Source organism: Lytechinus variegatus, chromosome 4 (assembly GCF_018143015.1).
Source record: "Lytechinus variegatus isolate NC3 chromosome 4, Lvar_3.0, whole genome shotgun sequence".
Classification (NCBI taxonomy): Eukaryota; Metazoa; Echinodermata; class Echinoidea; order Temnopleuroida; family Toxopneustidae; genus Lytechinus; species Lytechinus variegatus.
This window is the reverse complement of record NC_054743.1, coordinates 26,732,940-26,760,425: the sequence shown is the minus strand read 5'-3', so window position 1 is coordinate 26,760,425 and position 27,486 is coordinate 26,732,940. Positions and strand designations below refer to the sequence as shown.

The following is a 27,486-nucleotide window of genomic DNA, read 5'->3' as shown; positions in this document are numbered from 1 at the left end:
ATCTCGCTTTCTCATCTGCTCATACCTGAGAAGTCGAGAAGACGAGGTTTGGAATCCGCTTTCTCACCTTCACATACCCGAGAAGACGGGAAGACGAGATTTGGAATCTCGCTTTCTCACACATTCCCGAGAAGACGAGATTCGGAATCTCGCTTTCTCACCTTCACATACCCGAGAAGACGGGAAGACGAGATTTGGAATCTCGCTTTCTCATTTGCTCATACCTGAGAAGTCGAGAAGACGAGGTTTGGAATCCGCTTTCTCACCTTCACATACCCGAGAAGACGAGATTTGGAATCTCGCTTTCTCATCTTCACATACCCGAGAAGTCGAGAAGACGAGATTTGGAATCTCGCTTTCTCATCTACTCATACCCGAGAAGTCGAGAAGACGAGATTTGGAATCTCGCTTTCTCATCTGCTCATACCTGAGAAGTCGAGAAGACGTGGTTTGGAATCTCGCTTTCTCACCTTCACATACCCGAGAAGACGAGATTTGGAATCTCGCTTTCTCATCTTCACATACCCGAGAAGACGAGATTTGGAATCTCGCTTTCTCATCTACTCATACCCGAGAAGTCGAGATTTGGAATCTCGCTTTCTCATCTTCACATACCCGAGAAGTGGAGAAGACGAGAATTGGAATCTCGCTTTCTCATCTTCACATACCCGAGAAGTGGAGAAGACGAGATTTGGAATCTCGCTTTCTCATCTACTCATACCCGAGAAGTCGGGAAGACGTGGTTTGGAATCTCGCTTTATCGCCTTCTCGTATCCGAGAAGTCGAGAAGACGAGATTTGAAATTTCACCGTCTCGCCTTTTTGGACAAAAAAAAGGCTGAGAAGACGAGATACCGGATCACGCCTTCTCGCTTTATCGGACCCAAAAAGTCGAGAAGACGAGGAATTATCTCGTCATCTCGGTGGCACTTTTAAGCTTCCGTACATTTCAAAAACTTAACCTCAGGTTAAGATTTTGATGTTGATTCCCCCAATATGGTCTAAGTTCATTGACCCTAAATGACATTTGACCTTGGTCATGTGACATGAAACTCTATTAGGATGTTCGGTAATACTTGATTAACCTTATGGCCAAGTTTCATGAACTAGGTCTACCCGGTATATACTTTCTAAGTTATGATGTCATTTCAAAAACTTAACCTTAGGTTAAGATTTAATGTTGACGCCGCCGCCGTCGGAAAAGTGGCGCCTATAGTCTTACTCTGCTATGCAGGTGAGACAAACAGTGGTAATTTGAATGATTCCACATGTTCAGGGTGGAATAAAACATTGTTTTACAGAATATGTCATATTTAATATAACAAAAATTCAAAAGAAATAGTGAGTGACGTGATCAGTCGATCCCCTCATTGCATGCAGACCAGGATATACTTTATTAAAACGTCTTAATTTGCTTATTTTCCATCCGATTTTGATGAAATGCTTGTTGGATTGATTCCCCCCTTTCTCCCCCCCCCCTCTCTCTCTCTCTCTTTTTTTTATTCAAGTCAACTTTTTGTTTGGGTAGACTTAATAATTGTCCTTTAAAAAGCATATAAATACATTGGCAGGGGTGGATCTAGATTTTTTTCCAAGGAGGAGGTTTGACTGAGAAATTTGACAAGCATAAAAAGGGTTCACTATAAAATTAAGGTAATTTGGGGTTGGCTCCAAAATAGGTATTAAACTTGGCAGCCCAAAGGGAGGGGGTTTAACCCAAGGTTTAACCCCTAACCCCCCCCGTAGTTCCGCCACTGATTGCCATGCATCCTAGGTGGCGCCAGTGAAATCTGATGGGCGCAAGACGACCCAGCGGAGACAACGATTTAGTTTTCAAATAAGAAAATAGGGGTATGCTTTGACCAATTTGTTGACTTGTTTTCATCATCTTTTGTTTTGTTCTGTGTATACATTGTATCTACATGTGTGTAAACCAGTGAAAAAAGAATTTCCTTTATGGAAAATAAAGTTATTCAATTCAATTTATATATACACCCGACCCATCTATTCCCCAATGCATCGTTTCTCTTTTATTATATTCCCCTTCTTCATTTTTTCGTCATCTTTTATACATTTTTCTTTTTTTAAGTATACACAAACCAATATAAAAAAGTGAGTAACTCTCGTAAAAGTCAGTTAATTTGTCAGTATTATAGGTTATAGCGACACATTTTGGCTTACTGAATTGTGTCACTATACGGACAAAACTTTGACTCACCTACCTACATTTTGCTTCCGTTATACCAGACCTTTCGATCGCTTTCAGATGATATGATTATAATGGACAGTACAAAGTTTATAGACGAAATTGTGCTGCATATGGGCTTCTGATAATCATGTTAAGAAGCGGTTCAGTTGAAAAGGGCTTTCGCAACATACAATGAAAGTAGAAATAAATCAAACACATGAACAAAAGCTTTAATTACCAAGAGATAATGATAATGGCAATCACTGAATAAAACATTACTGAACATGAAACAAAATATATAAAATATACACAGAGGTATCATAGAAAGACAAGTCAGATATATGTGCGCAGGTTTGATCTGGTAAAAGAAATTAGTAACATTGTCTTTATATTTTTTGTTGTTAAAAGATTATTATTGTTACTATAATGCGTCACCCGTTCCTCGGAGGCGAAAAGCGAACTGAATCACTGTGACCAGCAGGTCTCTCTTCCCGATATGACTGATTGGGGGAGCTAGTGCAGGCATGGCAGGTGGACCCCGGGGGTGGACCTCTACACCGGGGTTTCCAGTATAGAGGCCTCTATACTCTTATAAGAATGGTGCAGTGGGTTCTTAACGTGCAAAGGTCGTGACTCGATCTCCTTTACACAGGGCCTCCATTTAACGTCCTATCCGAGGGACGGAGTGTTTTCCACTGTAAAATAGCCTGCATCTATGGAACAGTGAAAAGACGTTTACACGCAACGCACTGGCTTCAGTCATCCGCCCTTGGTGGACTTACCCACGACCTTTGGTTCGACAGGCAGAAACTTTACCGCCAACTTCGCTCTCAAGATAGATGAGGATACATCATCACCTCCTACCTTTAGAAATTACTTTTAGAAAGTTACGATTAGGGGGGACAATCCAAATTTGTTATCAGAATTTATTAAAATCAATAAAGAATTTGGGTAATTTTTGATAAAGAAAATGGATTTGGGCGCGTCGTGGTCTAGTGGTTCTGACTCTCGCATTTCAAACAGAGGGTCGTGGGTTCGAATCCTAGCCATGGCGTGCTTTCCTTCAGCAAGAAATTTATCTACACTGTGCTGCACTCGACCCAGGTGATGTGAATGGGTACCCGGCAGGATTAATTCCTTGAAGGCACCAAGCGCCTTTAGCAGCTGGAGCTACAGCCGGGCTAATATCATAGTGCGCCACTGAATAGGTAACTAGATAGATCGGCGCCTCATAAATGCTATATCATTATTATTTGTTTCCATGATAATTTAAGATATTCAGAGTGTTTGTGTGGCTAATATGGTTAAATGGTACCCAAGATCGTTAAAGATGTTCTTCTTGAATCAATCTAACTGAAGGAGAGGAAAGAAATGAGAACAATTTTAGATGATAAAATATAGATTCTAGATGTTGTTCTCGAAAGCTTGGTTGACATGTCCGTTTCCTTCCTTTGGTTTCTCGTCCAAAGATGACGAAATCGTTTGGAGAGTGTAGTCTTCGCTCTTCTTCTCTTGGAGTTCCCTCCCCCTCTTCCTGTAATTGAAAATAAGAATAACGATTATAAGACGCTCAATAAAACATTTCTTACACAAAGGTAATAGAAAACTTTTGACATGTTTTATAAAGAGTTGGAAATTAAGGTATGCATGCGGAGAGGGAAGAGGAAGAATTCAGGCAGAAAAGGCAGAGACTTGACATACTGGAGGAAAGTGAACCATCAAGTAATGTGGGTTGGTGTGTGTGTGTGGGAGGGGGGGGCGTGTGTGTGCATATTCATGAGAAGTAGAAGAAAGAGAGATAAGAAAAGGTCTATCACAGGAGCAGCACCAGGTGGGTGTTTGATGAAGCTGTTCGTAAGTTAAGAGCGACTTTACGAACGACTGGTGATCCTTTCTTGTGATAAATGGTACGCACCATTGGCAATTTTTAGTAAGAAAGGATCACCAGTCGTTCTTAAAGTCGCTCTTAACTTATGAATAGCTTTATGAAACGGTCCCATGTGTCCTTCGTTTAAGGGAATGGGCACGACGACCCCTATAAGTGACGGGATTTTTATGTTCACAAATGAAAAATCTTCCTCGATCCCCCTTCTTTTTCTTCTCTGTTTTTCCTTTTGAATTGAATTTATTCAAACCAGTCAAAAGGAGAGCAAAGTACAAATAAATAAATGGTTACATAATAAAGAACTGAAAATGACAGGTTTAGGGCCCCAAAGAAGCACAGCTTTTAACAAGGGGCCCCCTAGGGCGCGATTGCCTGAAGTGCGGTGCCCTCCCTAAAATATTTCAGTGGGATTCTTCTGAACAAGGCGTTTGAACACTTTCAATCACAGCTACATAATACAGAAAAACAGGAATACTCACGTTCCGAAGAGCTCTCCCTCTTCAATGGTTTGGGGAAGCTGTGCCCCTAACGTCTCGGGAACGAAAAGGATGAGAACTCCGGCGATGATTGACAGGACCCCGAAGATGATGACCGGGAGAGGTTCCCAGACCTCATCCAGGAGCAATACGTAGGGTGATAATATCCCCGCTATACGCGCAGACATGGAACAGATGCCTACACCAACACTCCTGGAAATCAAGATAAATGGTAATCATGAGGTGAAACGATACTCATACAATTTATTCGGTTATTAATTGATAAAAATAATAATAATAGCAGGGCCCGCTGGGAGAACAGTTTTCGGAACTGAAGTGGCTACCCTGGGTAAATATACCTTTATTATTATTATTATTATTATAAAAATAGAATCATGCGAGGATACAACAGATTTTGATGAATTAGAATTATTTTGTACTAACTTTCTTGTTTTTTCAAAATCTGCGTTTAACCTGAGAAAGACTGATGGGCTATTTTGACACCTAAGAAAACTGTAAAAGTTGAAATGACGATACATTTGTGAGATTTGGCTAAAAACACTTCTTGTATTGGATTTGTAAACGAATTCACGTTTTTAAGCAATTTTGGTCTGCATGCAATAAATTGCGTAATTTCGGAACCGCGTACCTGGGGGTCGCAAATTTGGTCTCAAAAGTTGCGCGAGACTTGAAAGTAAAAAGTCAGCGAGCAACGCGATCAAAAAACTTTGTCGACGGGAAGGGGGCTGATTCAGTCCCCAGTTTTATAACAGTTAAAGAAATTAATACCACTTATTCAGTTTATAAAATCAAAGTAAAGTGTTTCCGTTTGAACATGTTCTTACCTGACTGGGGTAGGGAACAGCTCCGCTGAAAATATGTAGATAATTGCAAATGATGCTGTAATACCAAACTTGCCTAACATAGCAACCGTCGTCCGCCAGGCACCCAAAGCTAGAAAGGGAAAGAGAGGATAAGTTTAGTTGGGAATCCAAATGTTGCTACTACATGTAGTGGCGTGATTTGCCCCCTCCCCCACAAACAAATAAATATATTGAATAAATGTGGAGGCCGAGTTACTGATTTGGCACATCAGTTTGGGAAAATTTGCAATTGATGGAAGCGAGCGAGCCAAACAATTATTTGAATTTAAAATCTCGAATCAGCATGCAGGATATTATAGAAATCGTGTTTTTGACAGTAACATTTAAAAATGTGAGATTGAAAATATTTTATGATGATTTTCAGTGAAATCATGTCATATATAATTAGATATATTTTTTTAATTGCTTAGCTATGTACTTACGTGTAAATGTGGTACATAAACAGGCCACGCCCCCAAAGAGCATATAACCGCAGGTACTCTTTGCTCGACCGAAGTAATCGATAGCAAAGATACCGGTTATGATCGCAGGTACCTCGACAGCACCAGATATAAAGAATGCGATATAATCATTAGCACCCAGGTCGGAGGTGTCCAGAGATAAGCCATAATAAACCATGGTATTCACGAACCTATATACAGGGCAAAGATGATTCGACTTCAGTTACTATCAAACATGAATGAATGAATTATCCAATTAATGCTAACAACCAGTTTATAGGCATTGATAAGTTTAGCTATTACGAATGCACACAAAAGCAAAGATATTCATATAGGAACCAGATAAATCAAACAGTTTAAACATACGCTTCTGTACAAGTTGTAGATAAAAATGAATTGTTGTTACATATTGTAAATCTACTTAATACATTCTGTAATGCATGTATATTATGATTATAAACAATTCCTACCGTACATTATACACTGAATGTATTTACATTGTAAAAAATATATAAATGATAACAAATTCCATGTCTATTTTTTTAACAGATGTTCCACGACAGCTTTACGAAAACTTGACAACTAAAATTATGTTCAACTAGATATCATTAGGTCTATATCGAACAAACTCAATATAAAACAATCAAACTAATAATGGCATACATTATACTGTTGGTAAGATATCGATTATGAGCAACAAAAAAAACATTTCCTTCCACTTTTACCCCCACTTTAAGTTACTTTAAAAACTCTGGAGCCACCTCTGTTTCCAGCAATAAAATAAATCAAAGAATATAATGGCGCTATAACGGGAATGAAAAAGAAAACACGTTTTGTTTCTCTTACCAATTAAACATACAGTTGAGAGTACGGATTCGGAGGTTAGGTGTTTTGAAGAGATCTAAAAACGTGGCTTGTTTAGCTGTCAGTGCATCTTGCTACATTGGAAAGGATGACAGAACAAATGAAAATCACTGAAGATAAAAACATTAATGCAAAAAAAAAACATGGAAGGAAGAAAGAATAAAATGAAGGAACGACAGGAAGAAAAAAAATGATTGATTGAAAGAAAGAGAGAAAGGAAGGAAGGAAGGAAGGAAGGAAGGAAGGAAGGAAGGAAGGAAGGAAGAAAGAAAGAAAGAAAGGAAGGAAGGAAAGAAAGAAATAAATAAAGAAAAAAAATGGAAGAAAGAAAGGAAGAAAGGAAGGAACGAAGAAAAAAGAAAGGAAGAGAGAGAAGGAAAGAATGAAGGAAGAAAGGAAGGAAGGAAGGAAGAAAAAAGAAAGAAAGAGAGAGAAGGAAAGAGAAGGAAAGAATGATGGAAGAAAGGAAGGAAGGAATGAAGAAAAAAGAAAGAAAGAGAGAGAAAGAATGTAAGGAAGAAAGGAAGAAGTGAAAGGAAGGAAGAAAGAAAGAAAAAGAAAAAAGAAAGAAAAAGAAAAAAAAGAAAGAAAGAAAACAAATAGAACGAAAGCAAAAAGGAAAAATAATATAAAAATATACAGGTAGGTAGATAGACAGAAAGAACGAAAAAGTCTGAAAGTATCAAAAAGAAACAAATTAGAGAAAGAATTGATAAGATAACAGTAATAAAAAAAAATCACCGAAACCAAAGTTTACCGAAACCCAAACCTAACCCGGAAAGAATCAATTAACTGTTTTGAAAGATAAAATTGCTTGAATTTTCTTTCGGTTACCTGTTCTTTAATTTCTTCTGATGTGAAAATAGGATCCGGGAGATCTTTTTTGTTGGTATCTGCAGCTTTCTTAATAATTTTTGTTGCTTCCTCCGTTCGCCCTTTACAAATCAACCAACGCGGAGACTCCGGTATAAATCTAAAAAATCAGATGATAATCAAAAATATAAAATTATAATGTTTTATTAATAGTAAAGACCAAAAAGAATGACGATATAATGATGAAGATGATGGTGAATATCATAATGATAATGGTGATGATGATGATAATGATACTACTACTAATGATGAAAACTAATAATGATAATGATAATAATCATAATAGTAAAAATAATTATAATAATTGGAATGATGATGATGATAATGATGATGATGATGATAAGAATGATAAAAATAATAATAATGATAATAATAACAAATATGTACTTCATTACAATTAACATTTAGTGCTTGTTTTCTTAAAACAAAGTCTTTCCATGAAAATCACCGACATGTTCCTGTTTCATAGAATTATGATAAAATCAATAATGTCAATAAAAGTAACAATACTAATAATGATAATAAAGCATAATGATGATGGTTATGAGTGATATGATTGTGACCTTATCTGTAATGATATTCGTTACAAAATATAAGCGCTAGTCATTACGTATATACATATATTCTAAAAATTCAATATACGACTTCTGTTACTTTCAAATCCTTATACATTGGTACAGATTTGTTTCTATAATACTGGTTATAGCATTCAAGATCAGGGCACCGTCTTACAAAGAGGTACGATCGATCCGATCAATCACAACTATGGAAAGCCGGCAACGTCAACATCTAAAATACATATTTTTTTAAAAATGATTTTCCAGATATGACGTAATTGCATACATCCATCGTTTTTTTTAATTTTAATCAGCGTGCCTCTCAGTTTTCGTTTCAAAGGACATTGTGCAATTTCCTGTAAAAAATATGTTATATCGACTGATTTCCATACACAGCAAAAACTGTGGTGTTAACCGGTGTACATAGAGGACCACACCAGTTATTTTACACCGGTGTTAATTTGGTGGTGTCAGTTTTACACCTATAGGTGTTATTACAACACCTATGGTTGTTACATTTACACTCTTTGGTGGTATGCTCAATATCTAGGGTGTTATTTTAACACCTCAGGGCGTGGTCCTCTATTAACACCAATTTGTGTCAGTTTTAACACCACAGTTTTTACAGTGTATAAAGTTGAGATTGATCGGATCAATCGTCACTCTCTGTAAGATGGGCCCCAGATACACTTACGGGAAGAAGACGAAAAATAAAACAGCTGGTAGAGAGATAACGAGTTGTAGGATCATCCAGTCTCGTATAAAATAGGCAATTAGAGCAAGGAGCATGTAACCGAAAGAGAATGCTATCTGTATACACATCCCTGCTACCGTCCGTCTGTTAGGCCCAACCATCTCCGTGCCTGGTTTGATTAAACAAGAAAAATTGAATTGATCATTTCAGTTATGACTCTTCGATTTTCTTTGGTTATGTTTTAAAGAAAAAAAACCAAAACAAATGTGATCAATGGGTGATAACTAAAATGCTGGAGGAACAAAAAAAAAAACACTCCAAGAAAAAAAAAACAATATCGACATGTTGAAATTCAGTTTCTGGGTATATAGATATCCGAACTATGAATTGAAAAGTTTTGTTATAAAAAAAAAAGAATTTTACGAAATGTGAACATACAACCACACGAAGTCCAAATCATAACAAGTTTACACAGATCATGTTCTAATATGTAATGACGAAGCAATGAATTCCCATCTATTTTATCTTGCCAAGTCGACCTAACAACCTCAGTTTGCCGACATGGGGAATGTGTTATATCGCCAAGTCAACTTATTAAAAAGACAAAAATACTTGGGCGTTTACCATGAAGACACACGCAATTTCTTTTAATAAGTTAAGTTGGCAAAATAACTATTCACGCTATAGTGACACAATCATGATAATGTTATTAAGTCGGAATGATTAATGAATTATCTCGCCAGCTCGTCAGTAAAAAGCACTTTCAATCTTCCGAAGATATGAAATCATTATACACATGTATAATGGCGTACCGTGGGTCACTAGCAAAAAAAATTGAGTCACCGATTGCCACTGACCTTATAGACACATTTTAAGGACTGTGCCTTTAAACGGATGTGTGTCTCACCGATCAAATAATGCGAGCGCGAAGCGCTAGCTGAATTTTTTTGATATTCAGACCAAAAAAGGGAATTATGAGCAAATTTTTGTAATCATGACATGTACCTGTCTCGCTAAATAAACAATGCGAGTGTGAAGCGCAAGCTGAAATTTTTGGTAGGACTATTTTTTTAGGATTCCATTTAGAGTGTACATATCTCTACATAGTTATCTAACGCGAGTGCCAAGCGCTTGCTGATTTTGTTAGAATAACATCTAAATACATGAAGCACTTTTTGTAGTCATAAGCATCTTACTAATCAAATATTGCGAGCGCGAGCTGAATAATTGTGATATTAAGGACTAAAAAGGGACATAATAAGCAAATTTTTTGCAATCATGACTTGTACCTGTCTCGCTAAGCAAACAATGCGAGCGCGAAGCGAGCTGAAATTTTTGTATATATTGACCCAAAACAGGAACATTTTAAGGAGTATTTTTTAGGAATCCATTAGGAGTGTACATATCTTACCATATTCATCTAATGCAAGTGTAAAGTGTTTGCTGATAAATTTTTGTTAGAATTACATATAAAAACATGAAGCCTTTTTTGCAGTCATTGTAATCATGATTATCATACGCATCTCACTAATCAAATATTACGAGCGAGAGCTGAAAATTTATGAAATTCATAACTGGAGAGAAATTGTAAGGCTTGTTTGGAGGAATTCATTAAGACCATACGTATTTCACTAACCAAATGATACGAGCGCGAAGCGCTAGCTGATTTTTTTTATGTTCAGATAAGAAAAAAGGGACATTTTAAGGACTGATTTCAGGAATTCATGAAGAGCAAACACATCTCGCCAATCCACTAATGCGAACGTAAGCACGGACTGGAAATGTTTTATATTCAGACCTTAAAAGGCGGCAATCACTTTAAGATGTAATGAAAAAGAAGCTTATGTCACTACATAAATCAATAATAACTCGAAGTGCGAGGAAATATATTCGGTGTATATAGACTCGAAAACGGGATCCTGAGCAAATTATCATGTTTCATAAAGATACGAAAAAATATTTCTTATGTAATGCATGTAAAACATAATATATATGAATACAATGTAGCACATTATAATGTACAATAATTTCTTCTACGTTTCTCTTCCCTTTTTCTCCCTCTTTTTCTCCTTTGTCCTCGTTTTTTGCCAGCCGATGGGGGGGGGGGCACGCGCCTTTAATCTAACTACTCACCGATAATAAAGCAAAGAAGAAAGACTCCCATGTTAGCACAAGCTAAGACAATACGTAAACTTGCAAACCACCAAAAACTAGGAGAAAAAGCAATCCCAACACCGACCGATATCTGCATGAATAGTGCTACAAATAGAGTAATACGGCGACCAAACCTGGAAGAGAGAGAGAGAGAGAGAAAAAACGTTTTTAATAAATGAATTGTTAAAGAAATAAATAATGAAAGAAAGTACAAATAACGAGAAAAAAGTTGGAAATACAGAAATAACCTAATGAAAGAACTGAAGAAAGATATGAAAATCCTGAAACAAACAAAGGAAACTATTTTATTATCAAAAAGGCCATTTGGTTTAACAGCCTTGAGTAATATGGCAAAACATAAATATAGTTAAATTAGCAATAGAGATGTGGCATCATACTATGTGCTATGTGTATTTAATTAAACGATGTACAGAGAGAACAGATACAGTATATCAATGGCTATGCATAGATTGATACAACCGTATCTTTTTAAGTATTTATATTTATTTTATGCAAACATTCACATTTATCATTAAAAGTATATCTTATACATTTACTGACAAAAATTAATATATTTCTGTGGCATATGATAAGCCAAAAATTTCAAGGGAGCTAGAATTATGAATATGAATTATCGCGTAAAATAAAAATAATAAAAAAACTTGCGAGCGAGAGAAAAAAATCTCATTTTTTAAAATAAAAAAATCAAGTTATGTAATTTATTTTGACATAATATTATCATATTTATATAATCATATTTCACTCTTCTCTATTACATTTTCTCTATATTTTTTCTTGGTCGTGATGGGGGGGAGAGCCCCCCTCCCATCTGTACGCCATTGATATAATTATTGCCAAAGAAAAATGCAATGAGCGAAACAAATGACATAAAGGTGGATTAATTCATTTAAACACAAGGGCAGTAAGATATTTCTTGTCCAATAATGTTTTCCCCAAGACTGTCCTCCTTCTCTATTCTTCTTCTCCTCTCTCACGGATGCCCCCATATTTTTTTCTCTTTTTTTAATGACTTGTAATATCATGGAGTGGAGCTTTCATCGGAAGCATGCACATGGTTACATGACATTTGCTCCGGCGACAATTGCTCCAATGAAAAATAATTTTATGGACATTAAGCTAAACATAAAATCTATTCTTCATAGCTGAATAATCCCTAATCCTTATCTTGACATTATTCTAAACCAAAACACTCTATTCTCATCATAACTCTATAACACTATGCCTTCTGAGATATTAAGACCAGAGCAAATGTCTCCAGAGCAAATGTCGTGTTAGGTAACTCACATGTCGGCGAGGGCTCCAAAAAGCAGAGAACCGATGAGGACACCGACGAAGAATAATGACTGAGCCACGCTGTCCAAATTTCCATCATCGCATACCAGGTCAAACTAAAAAAAATGAAAATAAATGAAAAAGCACAACAAAACAAAACGTGAAAATAAATTTTATGAACTATTTGAAAGAATCAGAATAGCAATTGGTCTACTTCCAAAAGGCAACTGCATCAGGGTATTTTTCCGATAAAGAGATTTGTTGGTGATTTTTTTCTCCAAAGTATAATTGGAAATGTAAAAGAAAGTTTTTGTTGATTACGATGATCATACTATTTATCATAGTAGTATAATCAAATACAATATTATATCATTATTTTTATATACAATAATACTAATGGTTATGATGATAATAATAATAATGATAATAATAACAATATTAATAATGATATTAATAATAATAACAATGATAATGATAATAATAACTTCACTCTTGCTTTCGTTAGAAGGGAGGGATTATGTATTATCCGAGGTCGGGCTCATAGGTAGGGAGTGACTTCGCAAATCCTTTTCCCTTCAGACGTCACTATATGATTCTCAGATTAGGATTACAAGTCATTAGAAATTTAACTTCATAGTGACTCAAAAGAATTTCAGGAGATATCACGTTTGCCTTCATCCTCGACTCCAGCAATATGCGTGGGAGGAATCTTGGGCAATATCCTCAAGGCCAGTCAATGATATATAACCATCTTACTTCTTGTATGAGTGACGATTTATACTGGCTTTTATCGTAGACCCATCCGTTGTTGCATTCGATAATCTCTGTGTCGTTGTACTTCACGGGATCGAGACCCGGATTGAAGACGAGTTCATCCACGATGGAATACTTCGTACACTGGAGCTCGTCTTCGGTTCCGTTGACGGGAGAGCTGGCATTTCGCTTTGCTTCGATGCACTGCTCGTCGGTGTAACCCCATTTTTGGCAATCCTCATCGCTCCACGCTGCCACCTAGCATTGGATGATCAGAAAAAACAACACAGATTTCATGGAGATATGATATTTTACTATATAAAGCGTCATTTGACTCCCCTCCCTCCCTTTAACCATTTGTATTAGCATAATATGTTCTTATATCTATTATTTTCCATTCACACTATAAAACAAAGTAACACGACATAGCAAATTCAAATATATAGATCACAAACAAAGGTCAATCGAAATACTTTGAGTAATTCATTATAAAATAGAAGAAAGGGTAAGCTCGAACTTAACTAAATAGAAGTAAATTTGACAAATATAACGGAAAAAACAAACACAAACATATAAAATATAATACAAAGTACGGAGGGGCTTGCCACCACCAAAATGGTCCAGCCATGACCGCGCTAGAGAATATATCTGGGGATACCGAAGCAAGTGAATATATTATAGGGCCTATATGGCTATATGGCATACATCGGAAATAAAAAAAATGTTATCAAAAATTCATTTGCAGCCACGTTTATTTTGAAACGGTGCCTCCAGGGTATACAAGAATAAACTGTATCACAAAAGATTGTATAGTCATAAATAAATTGTACGGAGGAAAATGATTACAAAATCAACAATACACCGGAACTTACAGTGGTAAATTAATGATTTTTATACATAAATGAAAGCGAATGACTTATATATATTTCAAACTTCTAATTTCATTAATTAATTTGTCTTGCATTATAACATGTACATGGGACGTGCTTCTGGTACTTTAAAGTGGTGGTCCAGACAGAAAGTATTTATAGCTTAATAAATAGAGTAGAATTCACTGAGCAAAATGCCAAAAATTTCGTCAAAATCGGACAACAAACTGCAAAGTTATTGAATTTTAAAGTTTATCACTATTTTGTAAAAACAGTCTGTATGAATATTCATTGGGTGGACTGGTGATGTCACATCTCCACTTGTTCCTTTGTATTTTGTTATATGAGATTAGGTTTATTCAAATTTTTTCCTCCAAGAACTAGAAAAATTTGATTGACAACTGATTTAGTGCATTAGATATTTATTGCTGCAACTTATTTCATTATAAGGGAGACATATTATTCACACAAGTATGAAATAATGGAAAAAATATGATTTTATGTAATAACATAAGAAAACGGAAAGTGGAGATGTGACATCATCAGCTCGCCTAATGAATATTCATGACGACTGTTTTCATAAAATATTGCTAAACTTTAAACTTCAATAACTTCATTATTTGTTATCCGATTTTGATGAAATTTTCGGCGTTTTGCTCAGTGAATTCTACTCTGTGTATTAAGATATGAATATTTTCAGCCTGGACCACCCCTTCAATAGGGACATGCTTGGCACTTTAAAAGAAAAGAATTTAGTTATCAATACATGGGCAACAAAGGGAGGGGGCTATGTGGGGGTCCCTTTTTAAAGGGCGTAGGCAAAAAATGGCTCTGTACGACTTAGATGATTCCAAACCGTTTTCTCTCGGAGGAGAAGTTATATATTTTTGAGAGTGAATGAAACTGTTATTTATATGTTTTATTTCTCTACTAATTCCTGTGAATAAGGTATAAAATTAAAGAGCAGATATCAAACTTATAATGCATATGATTTTCTCTGTGAAATCCATGCTCATCGTAGAGAGAACTTTATTTTTTTAACTTCGCACAGATAGACAAAGCTTATATAGCTCACGTTAGCACTGACATGTTATATAAAGGCAGATTATATTGTATATGCGTCATGAATCGTGATTTCTTTATGTTACTGATAGTTATGGGCATAATTTATATCGCTGTGTCTTATCAATTTACAGGTATAGTCCATATAAAAAAATTGTAATGCAGCTACATGCCGCAGTTCTTGTAACTTTAATAAACCATTTTGAATTGAATTTCATTGAATTATTTAAATACATCGGCCAGTTCATCACACCTCTTACTCAAGCAGTGTTAAACGGTAAAACCTCACATGCTATAATGTTCATGGTTATATATCCATAGGGGTATACATCGGAATATTTAAAAAGAAAACATTACTTGTGCTGCAAAAACACATCCTTCCTCAACTTCCTCAAATACTCTACTATTGAAGTCGGTAACATAAAAAAGAAAGCAGAGAGCGAGGGAAAATGACAATGATAATTGTCGTGATATTTGGTCATCATGCAAACAAGATATTAAAGTCAAAGAAACTCTAGGATCAGTCAACTTTAGCCGAGAGCTTTGTGTATAATAACAGACTCAAAGTCCAACATGATTAAACATGGTAAAAGAACAATAGAGTACAGAGCTCGTATATTCATTACGCTCAAATAAAACGATATGTTTGCCCAGGGACGGCACCAGGGTCTAAGGGTAAGGAGACCTAAAAAGTTTACTTCAAGTTTTACCCTGAAAAGAAGAAAAAGGGAATATATTTGGCCTAGAAGTTGCATACACTAGCATACTATTTTCAATATACTCCTTTTATTTTTAAAAAAGTTTTATTTCACCATTATCTCTTCTATTCATCTCTTATGAACTTTGATAATTTGAAGATAAACCACCTTAGTGGGTACGTCATAGGTGTTGCCATAGCATTATTATTATCAATATTATGGAAGGCGACTGGGTTAGTCGATAAATTCCCTTTATCCTCATTCATGTAATAAGGGTAACCTTCTTTTTATATTTTTCCACTACGTGCAAAATTACGGGGGGGGGGGTTATCGTGCAATTTGCTCACCGGTGCCGTCCTAGTTATACCCCTCATACCCCTGCCTTTATTGTAATCAAGGTGTCGAAATCAAGTAGACGTCAAACCGACAGCAAATCGGAAAGAAAATAAGAGTTATCACTCCCCTTTGGTCGCACACTTTCAGTTAGGAAGTGCACCCTAATTGGTTGGTGTTAATCATGTTAATAGCAATGATCGAGTACCTTTGGTTGACGCGAAAACATGAAAAATTCGGCAACGAGAAAATGCGTTTAAATCCATAATATGTACGCCTAATTTCAATGAATTTAAACGAATTCATATTCCTTATGTCTGCACATTGATTTTAAAACAAATGGCTAACAAACCTCTCTTCAATCCCTATTTGAACTTTACGACATTACATTTTACCCCAGAATCAAGACGCTAATCGAATTTTATATCACAGCAAAATTCTCCTGGTTGCTAGCGTATACAATATACCTGATAAATATGGTATCAAATTATCTGGGAATAGATTTTCTTCATGCCATATAATTATTATGTTGTCAAGATATGGTTATATCTTAATTGGTCATTCATGAGGTGTAACTTTTTATATTTCCTTCACAAGATATATCATTTTATGCGCATATTTTGTCGCAAGTGTGAAAAAAAATCACAGCTGGCACCCGGAAGTGGAACTGCAAAACTATGACATTTTCAAATCTGAAGAAGAGAAGACAGGCAAAACAGAGTAAAAGACAAATAAAAGTCTATATAGGTCGTGTAAATCTTAATACAAGCCTAGCTCACATATGTGAGAGGAACATAAGTTATTTTCTAATGGCACAATATCAAACAACTTTTTTTCATTACAAGATGGCTGTATGATGACCTTGTACAAAATTATTTTGGGGGGCTTCAAATAAAAGAGTACAAACGACAGATTCTTGGGGGACTCCACATGAACCTATATGGGTTATATTAACTCAAATTAAATTACTACAAATGTAATAACTATATGACAGTAAGGGCAATAAAATGGACCTAGTACGATATGATAAGCTATATAATTCTAACCATTTGAATGGTCAAGAAAATTCGTTTGGGATGTTTTGTTTTTGTTTCATTTGAATTTGTTTTCTTCTACATTTTGTATTTAAGTACAGTATTTTAAGCGAAGCAAATTCGATTGGATAGTTTTTCTGTCAATCCTTATACATCCCGTCAGTCTAGGAGTTTATTCTTAATTGATATGTTTTATGTCCTGCCTGTTTTATTAACATTTATTCTATTCATGTTTTGGGGGTTTACATTGTTATCCTGCTACTCTACCATGTCTACTGTAAATATTGTGATTCAAGATGATTTATAACAAAACATAAATATAAACAAGTAAAGTTTATTATAAAACATGCGATAGAATGAAAGATAGACATATAATATAAAAAGTATGTCTTTCTAAACATATCAACATGCTTCTCGCTTTCGATTTCAATCTCTAGACTTCTATATCGGTTTCTCTCTTTACAACAGTCAAATCATTCCCACGTCCAGCGATTCTTTTCGAGACTGGCCAAAATTATTTTGGGGGGCTTCAAAAGTTTTCGACGTTGGATTATTCAGTACAAAGAAAATGGCCTATCGAACATAGTATACGTGGGAGACTATATACTGGTCTGACCGAGCAGCTTGTCTCCCCCTTCCCTGCATGCCCCCAGATATTTCTTATTTCTAAGGAAATGTAGCGCCCCCCCAAAAATCACATATTCTTTGAGAATGTTTTTCATAATCATTTTATCTCCATGTATAACGCACATCCAGAGAAAAGAGACGGAGGCTCTCAGTCGCTTCGTCGACAAATTACTGACATTTGTGTGTTGCTTTAATGGCTTTAAATTCTTGTTTTGGAAACAACGTTACTATATCTTATATTCCCTTTTATTTACATTGATGTTGAACAATAATATTAGGAGTGTGATGAACATCACATCTTTCTCCTGTCTCCTGGCCGTGATAATAAAAAAAATCTCCAGAAATCGATACGTATGGATCTTATTCTATTGTTTACTTGCTTGTATTTTCCGATTTAGTCAAGATTTAAACATGGCAAAGAAGTTATTTTTTAAAGCTTGCAATTCATATCCCCATATTGAACGCCATTTATACACTATCGACTCCGAGTACTTCTGGTGTGAAGAGGGTAAAATACTGATGAACTCGATCGAGGAAGGAAGCTTCTGCCACCCCGGTGAACTACGGCCTGTTTGTGCAGCTCCTCCTAAAAGGTGGCGAGATCCAGGGAGGGGTGATGTGTCCCCCGGAAAATGTGAATTTTATCCAGCAGCATGAGGGGTGGGGGTCATGTCGTTCCGGACCGCGATAAAAAAAGTAATAAATAAAAAATCTCAAAATATTAATTGCCTCTCCGGGAAGCGAGAGCAACTTTCGTGATATTTGCGTCATGAAGAAGAAAGTTATTGTCCTTGTTATATTTTTCTGAACGAAAGCTTTATTCATTTAATTTGATTGGTTTGGGTTAGGTTTAGTTATCATGACCTATGTGAGGATTTTATTTTAGAAAGTATCTCCGGAGAGTCAAAAGTCAGGAAAATATGATTTATTAATGAAGAAAAAGAAAGTTAAGTACTCAATAAGAATCAATTTTACAGCAAGAGAGGCCACAGCTCAAAATGCTTCCATTTTTAAAATGAATTATCCTGAATGAACATCGAATCTAAGTGGAATTTCCACATATATTCTTCAAATTATTAGATTGGCGACGGTTGCTGTTTTCGCCATTTTTTTTTATTACATTATCTTATATCAAACTTTCAACGTCTAACTAAATTCTGAGAGCGAGTGGAGCTATATAGGGAGCAAAAGCAATAAAAAACTAATAGAAACTTAGAATGACTTTGCACTGTTTGTGTATTATGTTGACGAGTAAAGACTCTTTTCACATATCGATAACTGTGGATTTTTTAAAAACATAAATTCATGAAATCATCATTCGAAACCTTAAAGGGATGTCCCGGGCTGAAGATATTCATATCTCAATAAATAGAGTAAAATTCAGAGCAAACTGCTGAAATTTGATCAAAATCGGATAGCAAAATCACGAATTATTGAATTTCAAAGATTTGCATCATTCAGGCGAATCAGTTCTATAGGCATGTCATCGTGAATATTTATTAGGTGGGCTGATTGTTCTTTTGTAGTTTCTTTTACGAAATTAGGTTTTTCACAATTTTCCTACCAAGAACTAAAACAGATGGGTTGACAACTCAATTTCTCGCTGCAACTTATTTCATCATAATGGAGACACATCATTGACACATCTATGAAAAAATGAAACAGTTATGGTTTCATGTAATAACATAAGAAAAAGGAAAGCGGGGATGTGACATTTTCAGCCCATCTAATCAACATTCATGAACACTGATGAAGACGTGCCTAGAAATGTTTCACCGAAATAACGCAAATCTTAAAAATTAAATAACTTCTTTATTATTTCATCCGATTTTGATGAAATTTTCAGCATTTTGCTTTGTGAACTTTAATCCCATTTAGCTATTAATATCTGAAGCCCGGAGCATCCCTTTAACTACTTCTAACCTACACCTTAATATTAGTCAGCGTTTCATGAAATTGACTTGTCGGATGCTGAAATATAAAGTTTATTTTATCTGCAAGTTACCATAGTAACAATCAGACACCTTTGCTTCTCAGCCAATCAAAATAAAGTGAAGTTGCCGGATCTGAAATCATATCAGACAACAAATACAGCATGATGAACTCCACGGAGCCTGTTGCGTAAAAGAAAAACTTTGGCATTTTTATATTTTTGCCGAAGTTTTCCAACGTGTTATTGTGTCGATGGCATATTTCTTTTTGCCAGAGCTTTTGTTTATTTTCCATATTTTTTTTATTATGGCAAAACTTTTATGGAACTTCACCCAGGTGTCTGTGGCTTCAATCTAACCAGAATCCATGTTACCTTACTTTAGGAAATATAACCAAAATCATTGTAGCATTATAAAACAAAAACAAAACTGATGGACCAGTCATATCTTATTGGACAGAGTTTCTAAAAAGCTACGAGCAAGCGAGGTGCGAGAGCAAAATCTTCGACTTCTTCATACGAAAAAAAAACTTAATTTTTAATATATTTTGACATATTACCTTGGGAAGCAGGAGTGTTTCCAAAAATTTCCTTGGAGGTGCTACGTGTATTAGTCTGCATAGGCAGCACCCCCAGGTATAATTCTGGAAGATGTGTAAAAATTGATTGAAAATGTAACCAAAATGACATTTTGTAGTGGAAATCTTTTTTTTCTTTCTTTTCAAATTAACGTCAGCACCTCAGTAAAAAAAGGGAAAAAACTCGTTCCCAGGGCCTTGTATTACTCATAAAAAATAAAATCACATTTTATTTTTCTTGTCTCCCTTCTCGGTCCTCAGTCGCTTAAATCTTTGTGGCCCACATCCGTACGCCTGTGAAACCACTTCATCGACCCATGATATTATTTTGGGTGTCAGATTGAAGAACTTGACAGAATTTTGTTTTTACTTACATCACACCAGTGGTCTGATGCACCGGCTAGGAAGACCTGGGCCATCTGATGGGCGGCTACAGGCATTGCTATGATGCAGACCATCGCATACACCCATCTCTGGTATTTTCCAAACTCTCCTATCTCTTTCAAAATATCATCAAACTTCATGGTTTTGGTCCCCGATGTTAAACCGTCGGAGGTATATATAACATGATATCCTTTCAATGACAACCTGGTCGCTGAATGATTTCAATTGGAATGATTTCAAGAGTTTAGTCAACATTTAATGCCCTCGTCACACTGATGGAACCGGTATCACGCAAACCGATCATGCTCGTTAGAAATTAACGCGATCGTTACGATCGATTCGGGAGAGCATCTTTGCTGTAGCTGCGCCTCAAATATGTTTTACGTTGACGTGCCGAAGGTCGATAATACAAGAACCATCTTATCACTGCAGCCTGACTACTTCAAAGTTTACTCTGATAAATACGCCCAAGTTGTTTTCTTGGGGAGGCATCAAATGAGCTTCGTATAGGAGATTTTATATTTACCAATTAGGAGCTTCAAGCTCTTTTTATTTACACACTCAAAGCAGTAATTACCATTTGTTTTGGGTCTATACGTCGTTACGTACAGAAGTCACTTGTCAAAATTATACCCTAAAGCAAGTAGGCCTATAGAGTATAGTGAACCAGATATCGAAGATCACTTAAGAAAGCCCATAAAGATGACTTTCAAGAGACAATTAAGTGATCTCTATAAATAACCATGTTTGCTTTAATTTAATTATATCTATTTTCTAAATCAATATTCATTCATTCATCTATTTTTGTTGTATTATTAGTTGATAATAATGTTTATCTCCCCTCTCTCTATTCATTTTTTTTTTTTGGGGGGGGGGGCGGATTCTTTTATTCAGAAAGAGAAATTGTTGACCAATCTTGCATTATATTATTGAATATCGTTACTTCAACTGATTTCCTTGCGTATTTTATGGCTCCTTTTACGTTTTACGGGTCAAATAATGTATAATAATAATGAAATACCGAATTCTATTAATTTGGCTCGATCGCTTAATTGCTTGCAATAGCGAATAACATATCACCACAGTCTTCATGTTTTTTTCTTCATTACATAATTGGCTTTAGTACGTACATGGAATATCCTACTAAAAGGATTTTCTGGTATATATCACAGTGATAAATTACAGAAATATGCAAATATATATAGTAATATATTTAGGCGAAGAGACCTTTTTTCCTCGATGAAATAATAGCATTTTCCTCCATATCTATAAGCGCATAAAGTTTGTGCATACACGATATACATTTTACAACTATTATTTTATTATCATTATTTATACTGTTATTCATAAAAGTTACAAAGTAATTTTGCTACAAACATGCAAGAAGAAGACGACGACGACCACTACTACTATAATACTACTCTACTACTACTACTACTACTACTACTACTACTACTACTACTACTACTACTACTACTACTACTACTACTACTACTACTACTACTACTACTACTACTACTATACTACTGCCACCACCACTACTACTACTACTACTGCTGCTACTACTCTACTACTACTACTACTACTACTGCTGCTACTACTACTACTACTGCTACTACTATAATACTACTACTACTACTACTACTACTACTACTACTACTACTATACTACTACTACTACTACTACTGCTGCTGCTGCTGCTGCTGCTGCTACTACTACTACTACTACAACAACAACAACAACAACAACAACTACTAATACTACTACTACAACTACAAATACTACTACTACCACTACTACTACAGTGTCATGCAAATGAGACAGACGATGATGTCTCTCACTCACTATTTCTTTTGTTTCTTATTGTTTGAATTATACAATATTTCATTTTTTACAGATTTGACAATAAGGACCAACTTGCCTGAACCATATAATATCAAACAATGCTAATTTCACATGTTCAGGGAGAAATGAATGGTTGTTTTTCCTCGATGAAATAATAGAATTTTCCTCCATATCTATAAGCGCATAAAGTTTGTGCATACACGATATACATTTTACAACTATTATTTTATTATCATTATTTATACTGTTATTCATAAAAGTAATAAAGTAATTTTGCTACAAATATGCATGCAAGAAGACAACGACGACCACTACTACTATAATACTACTCTACTACTACCACTACTACTACTACTACTACTACTACTACTACTACTACTACTACTACTACTACTACTACTACTACTACTACTACTACTACTACTACTGCCACCACCACTACTACTACTACTACTGCTGCTACTACTCTACTACTACTACTACTACTACTGCTGCTACTACTTCTACTGCTACTACTACTACTACTACTACTACTACTACTACTACTACTACTACTACTACTACTACTACTACTATACTACTACTACTACTGCTGCTGCTGCTGCTGCTACTACTACTACTACAACAACAACAACAACAACTACTACTAATACTACTACTACAACTACAAATACTACTACTACCACTACTACTACAGTGTCATGCAAATGAGACAGACGATGGTGTCCTTAACTCACTATTTCTTTTGTTTCTTATTGTTTGAATTATACAATATTTCATTTTTTACAGATTTGACAATAAGGACCAACTTGCCTGAACCATATAATATCAAACAATGCTAATTTCACATGTTCAGGGAGAAATGAATGGTTGTTTTTCCTCGATGAAATAATAGAATTTTCCTCCATATCTATAAGCGCATAAAGTTTGTGCATACACGATATACATTTTACAACTATTATTTTATTATCATTATTTATACTGTTATTCATAAAAGTAATAAAGTAATTTTGCTACAAATATGCATGCAAGAAGACAACGACGACCACTACTACTATAATACTACTCTACTACTACTACTACTACTACTACTACTACTACTACTACTACTACTACTACTACTACTACTACTACTACTACTATACTTCTACCACCACTACTACTACTACTACTACTACTACTACTACTACTACTACTACTACTACTACTACTACTACTACTACTACTACTACTACTACTACTACTACTACTACTACTGCTGCTACTACTTCTACTGCTACTACTACCAGACTACTACTGCTACTGCTACTACTACTGCTACTACTACTACTACTACTACTACTACTGCAACTACTACTACTACTACTACTACTACTACTACTACTACTCCTACTACAACTACTACTACTACTACCACTAATACTACTACAGTGTCATGCAAATGAGACAGACGATGGTGTCCTTAACTCACTATTTCTTTGGTTTCTTATTGTTGGAATTATACAATATTTCATTTTTTTACAGATTTGACAATAAGGACCAACCACATAATATCAAACAATGCCGATTTCACATGTTCAGGGAGAAATGAATTGTTGTTTCCTTGACAAAGAGGAGAAAATTCGAATATTTCATATAAAAAAATACAAAAGAAATAGTGAGTGGGTGACGTCATCAGTCTCCTCATTTGAAGGATCAATAACGCTATGTAAACACTTAAAACAACAAAAAAAATGATAAATGTAGGACATTACGAAACACAAGAAAATCCCTTTTCGCCTTACTTATTCGTTTTTTATGAAAATTTATATATAGTGCATGATCAATCATTATAATAGCAAATTCATTTGAATTTTTATGAGCGCATACTTATTACTTGTTACATTAATCTCTTTGTCTTTTATTGGTGTGTAAGAGAAGAGGCGGAACGAACTTTGGAGCAAAATATATTTCAGTTATTTCAACAACCAAAGCAAACAAATTAAGACCAGGATGAGTGATTTATTGACTACACGAAATTGTTTCTGTTGTTTACAGCGATTATCTTTTTGTATGTTTCATTTTGCGTCATCGATTTCTTTATGTTCCTTTCTTTACATAATGTTTGCCTTTCTTTTTTCTCTTTACCTACGTATTTCTAATTCTCCATATATGTCTAATTGTACATATATCAATTTTCTATCTATCTATCTATCTATCTATATCTGTCTGTCTGTCTGTCCGTCCTTCCTCCGACCGACCGTCCGTCTAACTAACTATCTATCTATCTGTCCGTCGTCCGTCCTTCCTCCGACCGACCGTCCGTCTAACTATCTATCTATCTATCTATCTGTCCGTCCTTCCTCCGACCGACCGTCTAACTAGCTACCTGACTAAGTAACTAACTAACTTACTATCTATCTATCTATCTATCTATCTGTCTGTCGTCCGTCCTCCGACCGATCGTCCGTCTAACTAACGATCTAACTAACTATCTATCTCTGACCGTCCTTCCTCCGACCGACCAGCCGTCTAACTAACTAACTAACTAACTATCTATTTATCTATCTAACTGTCTGTCCGTCGTCCGTCCTTCCTCCGACCGACCGTCTAACTAAATAACTAACTATCTGTCCGTCGTCCGTCCTTCCTCCGACCGACCGTCTAACTAACTATCTATCTATCTATCTGTCTGTCTGTCTGTCTGTCTGTCCGTCCTTCCTCCGACCGACCGTCTAACTACCTGACTAACTTACTATCTATCTATCTATCTATCTGTCCGTCGTCCGTACTTCCTCCGACCGACCGTCCGTCTAACTAACTATCTATCTGTCCGTCGTCCGTCCGTCCTTCCTCCGACCGTCCGTCTAACTATCTGTCTGTCTGTCCGTCCTTCCTCCGACTGACCGTCTAACTAACTACCTGACTAACTAACTAACTTACTATCTATCTATCTATCTGTCTGTCGTCCGTCCTCCGACCGATCGTCCGTCTAACTAACGAACTAACTATCTATCTCTGACCATCCTTCCTCTGACCGACCGGCCGTCTAACTAACTATCTATCTATCTATCTGTCTGTCCGTCGTCCGTCCTTCCTCCGACCGACCGTCCGTCTAACTATCTATCTATCTATCTATCTGTCTGTCTGTCTGTCTGTCTGTCCGTCCTACCTCCGACCGATCGTCCGTCTAACTAAGTAACTAACTATCTATCTATCCATCCATCGAAGTTCATTCTCTCGTCCTTATCTCTCACCCCTTTCACCAACTGCGTAGCCACTTATTCTTTTGGAGGGGGCGTTAAGTGCACGCGAAGCGCGCTCCCTATAGGGGAGGGTACCATCTGTTTGTGAAGCGCGAAGTTGTTGATGTCTATTCAAATTCAAATCAAAAGAATACTTCTCTTGCGTCTCTAATACCCTTATCATCTCAGCTTCAATTAACTTGCTGTGACTGAAAAAAAACCCATATTTTTTTAAAGAATTATGAGCATCAAAAAGGGGAAAGATTGAGCAATTTGAAATAATTCCTGTAAACTAAAACGTTTTATAAGATAAATGAGATCAGATTTTAAAGTTTTATCGTATTTAGCACGGCACGAATTTAATTCTTGCCCCTTTGATCAGATACTAAATCGCCAAAGATTACTTGCTGAAAAGCATTATGGGGACTCGGGGAGTGGCGATAACTGGTATATAGTGTTCATTCGCTCAGACCAGAAGAGAAGAAAGTTTGTGTCAACTTGGTCAATGCAATCACAAAAATACATTTCATAATTTACACCAACGTATATATACTTAACAATTTCTGGCAGAAAATACACGAGTCCGATTTCCGAGGAGGGGAAAAACGGAGTAGAAAAAAAGTGTGGGAAACAAAGGGAAAAGGCAATATCGATATTTTCCAGGAAAAGGAAACATTTTAAGGAAAAACAATAAAACTATACCCTTCTTTCCTTTTACCCCTTCGCGTTTTCCGTCTCTCCTCCCCCCCCTTTTTTTTTGGGGGGGGGCGACCACCCCCTGTCTACGCGCCTGCCTTTCACTTTTTCGGCATACGTACATATATTTTTTTCTCATGCTATCTCTATAAATGATAATTTTCTTCATTATTGCAAATTAATTATATAGGTGTTAAATAAAGCTGTTCGTCAATAACGCATTACTGGTGACCCATTCTTGTGCTATGTGATATCCCTGTCATTGATTATGACCTAAGAACATGTTCCAGTCGTGCATAAAGTTTTGCGTAACTTTACGAACAGCTTAGTGAAACATCCATCTAAATGAAATGACCGTCAAGATAATCGTTGCATGCGCATTTTGCTAAGTAGACTGACTATGAACCAATCAGAGTTGTCCTTTGAAATTAGCCACCAATCGCTAACCTTTTGTGTTACGGACCCTCGACTGGTTGCCCAAATAGACAAATACACCACATTCATATTTATAACAATGAAGAACAAATCAAAGACAGTCAAAAAGGCAGCTGAAATACTTTACCAATAATTGTGTCACGCTTCCATAATAATACACATTCATAAACTTGAGATAATTTCCCTTTATTCAATATTCAATATTGGCAAGACATACGTGCATGGATAGAGTAAATAAGTAAACATCCTTCAAGTATGAGCATACATGTATGTCAGTTAAAAAGTTGATTGCTAATGACTGTGCAATTTCAATTTACTTTAATATCATGATCAATATCATACAAGGAGATGAATTTGAGGGGCCACTTTGGGGGTCCTGAAAAGTTAGGACATAGGAGGAAGCAAGCGAGTTAAACCTCCCAAATCGATCAATTTGATTTGCTTTGAAATTGTGATCAGCGGTAAAGAGGCTGTACTCAAAGAATTATAGCAGTCACACCAACAAAAACAAATCCAGATCAATCAATGAACACTAAAAAGTCCCTAAAACTTCCACTTTCTCTGTTTCTCCTCTTTTATCTCTCCACCCCCTCTTTCTCTCTACCCCAACAATTTCTTCATATTTCTGCTTTTCTTACCTCTCCCTTTTCTCTCTCTCCATTCCCCTCTCCGACATCTTCCTTTTTCCATTCCAAGTTTTGTTTTCTAGAT

General features: G+C 35.9%; 1 protein-coding gene across 1 annotated transcript; it reads right to left on the bottom strand.

Annotated features, from left to right (window-relative positions):
* Positions 1-3,292: 3,292 nt before the first annotated feature.
* On the bottom strand, positions 3,293-20,719 carry LOC121412626 (organic cation transporter protein-like). The gene is made up of 11 exons (XM_041605406.1): positions 20,566-20,719; positions 13,064-13,318; positions 12,320-12,423; positions 10,994-11,148; positions 8,861-9,029; positions 7,571-7,709; positions 6,719-6,810; positions 5,855-6,063; positions 5,394-5,502; positions 4,552-4,761; positions 3,293-3,721 (listed from the first exon to the last, which is right to left on the bottom strand). The coding sequence occupies exons 1-11, from the start codon at positions 20,713-20,715 to the stop codon at positions 3,592-3,594; spliced, it is 1,722 nt and encodes a 573-aa protein (XP_041461340.1). The 5' UTR covers positions 20,716-20,719; the 3' UTR covers positions 3,293-3,591.
* Positions 20,720-27,486: the final 6,767 nt, after the last annotated feature.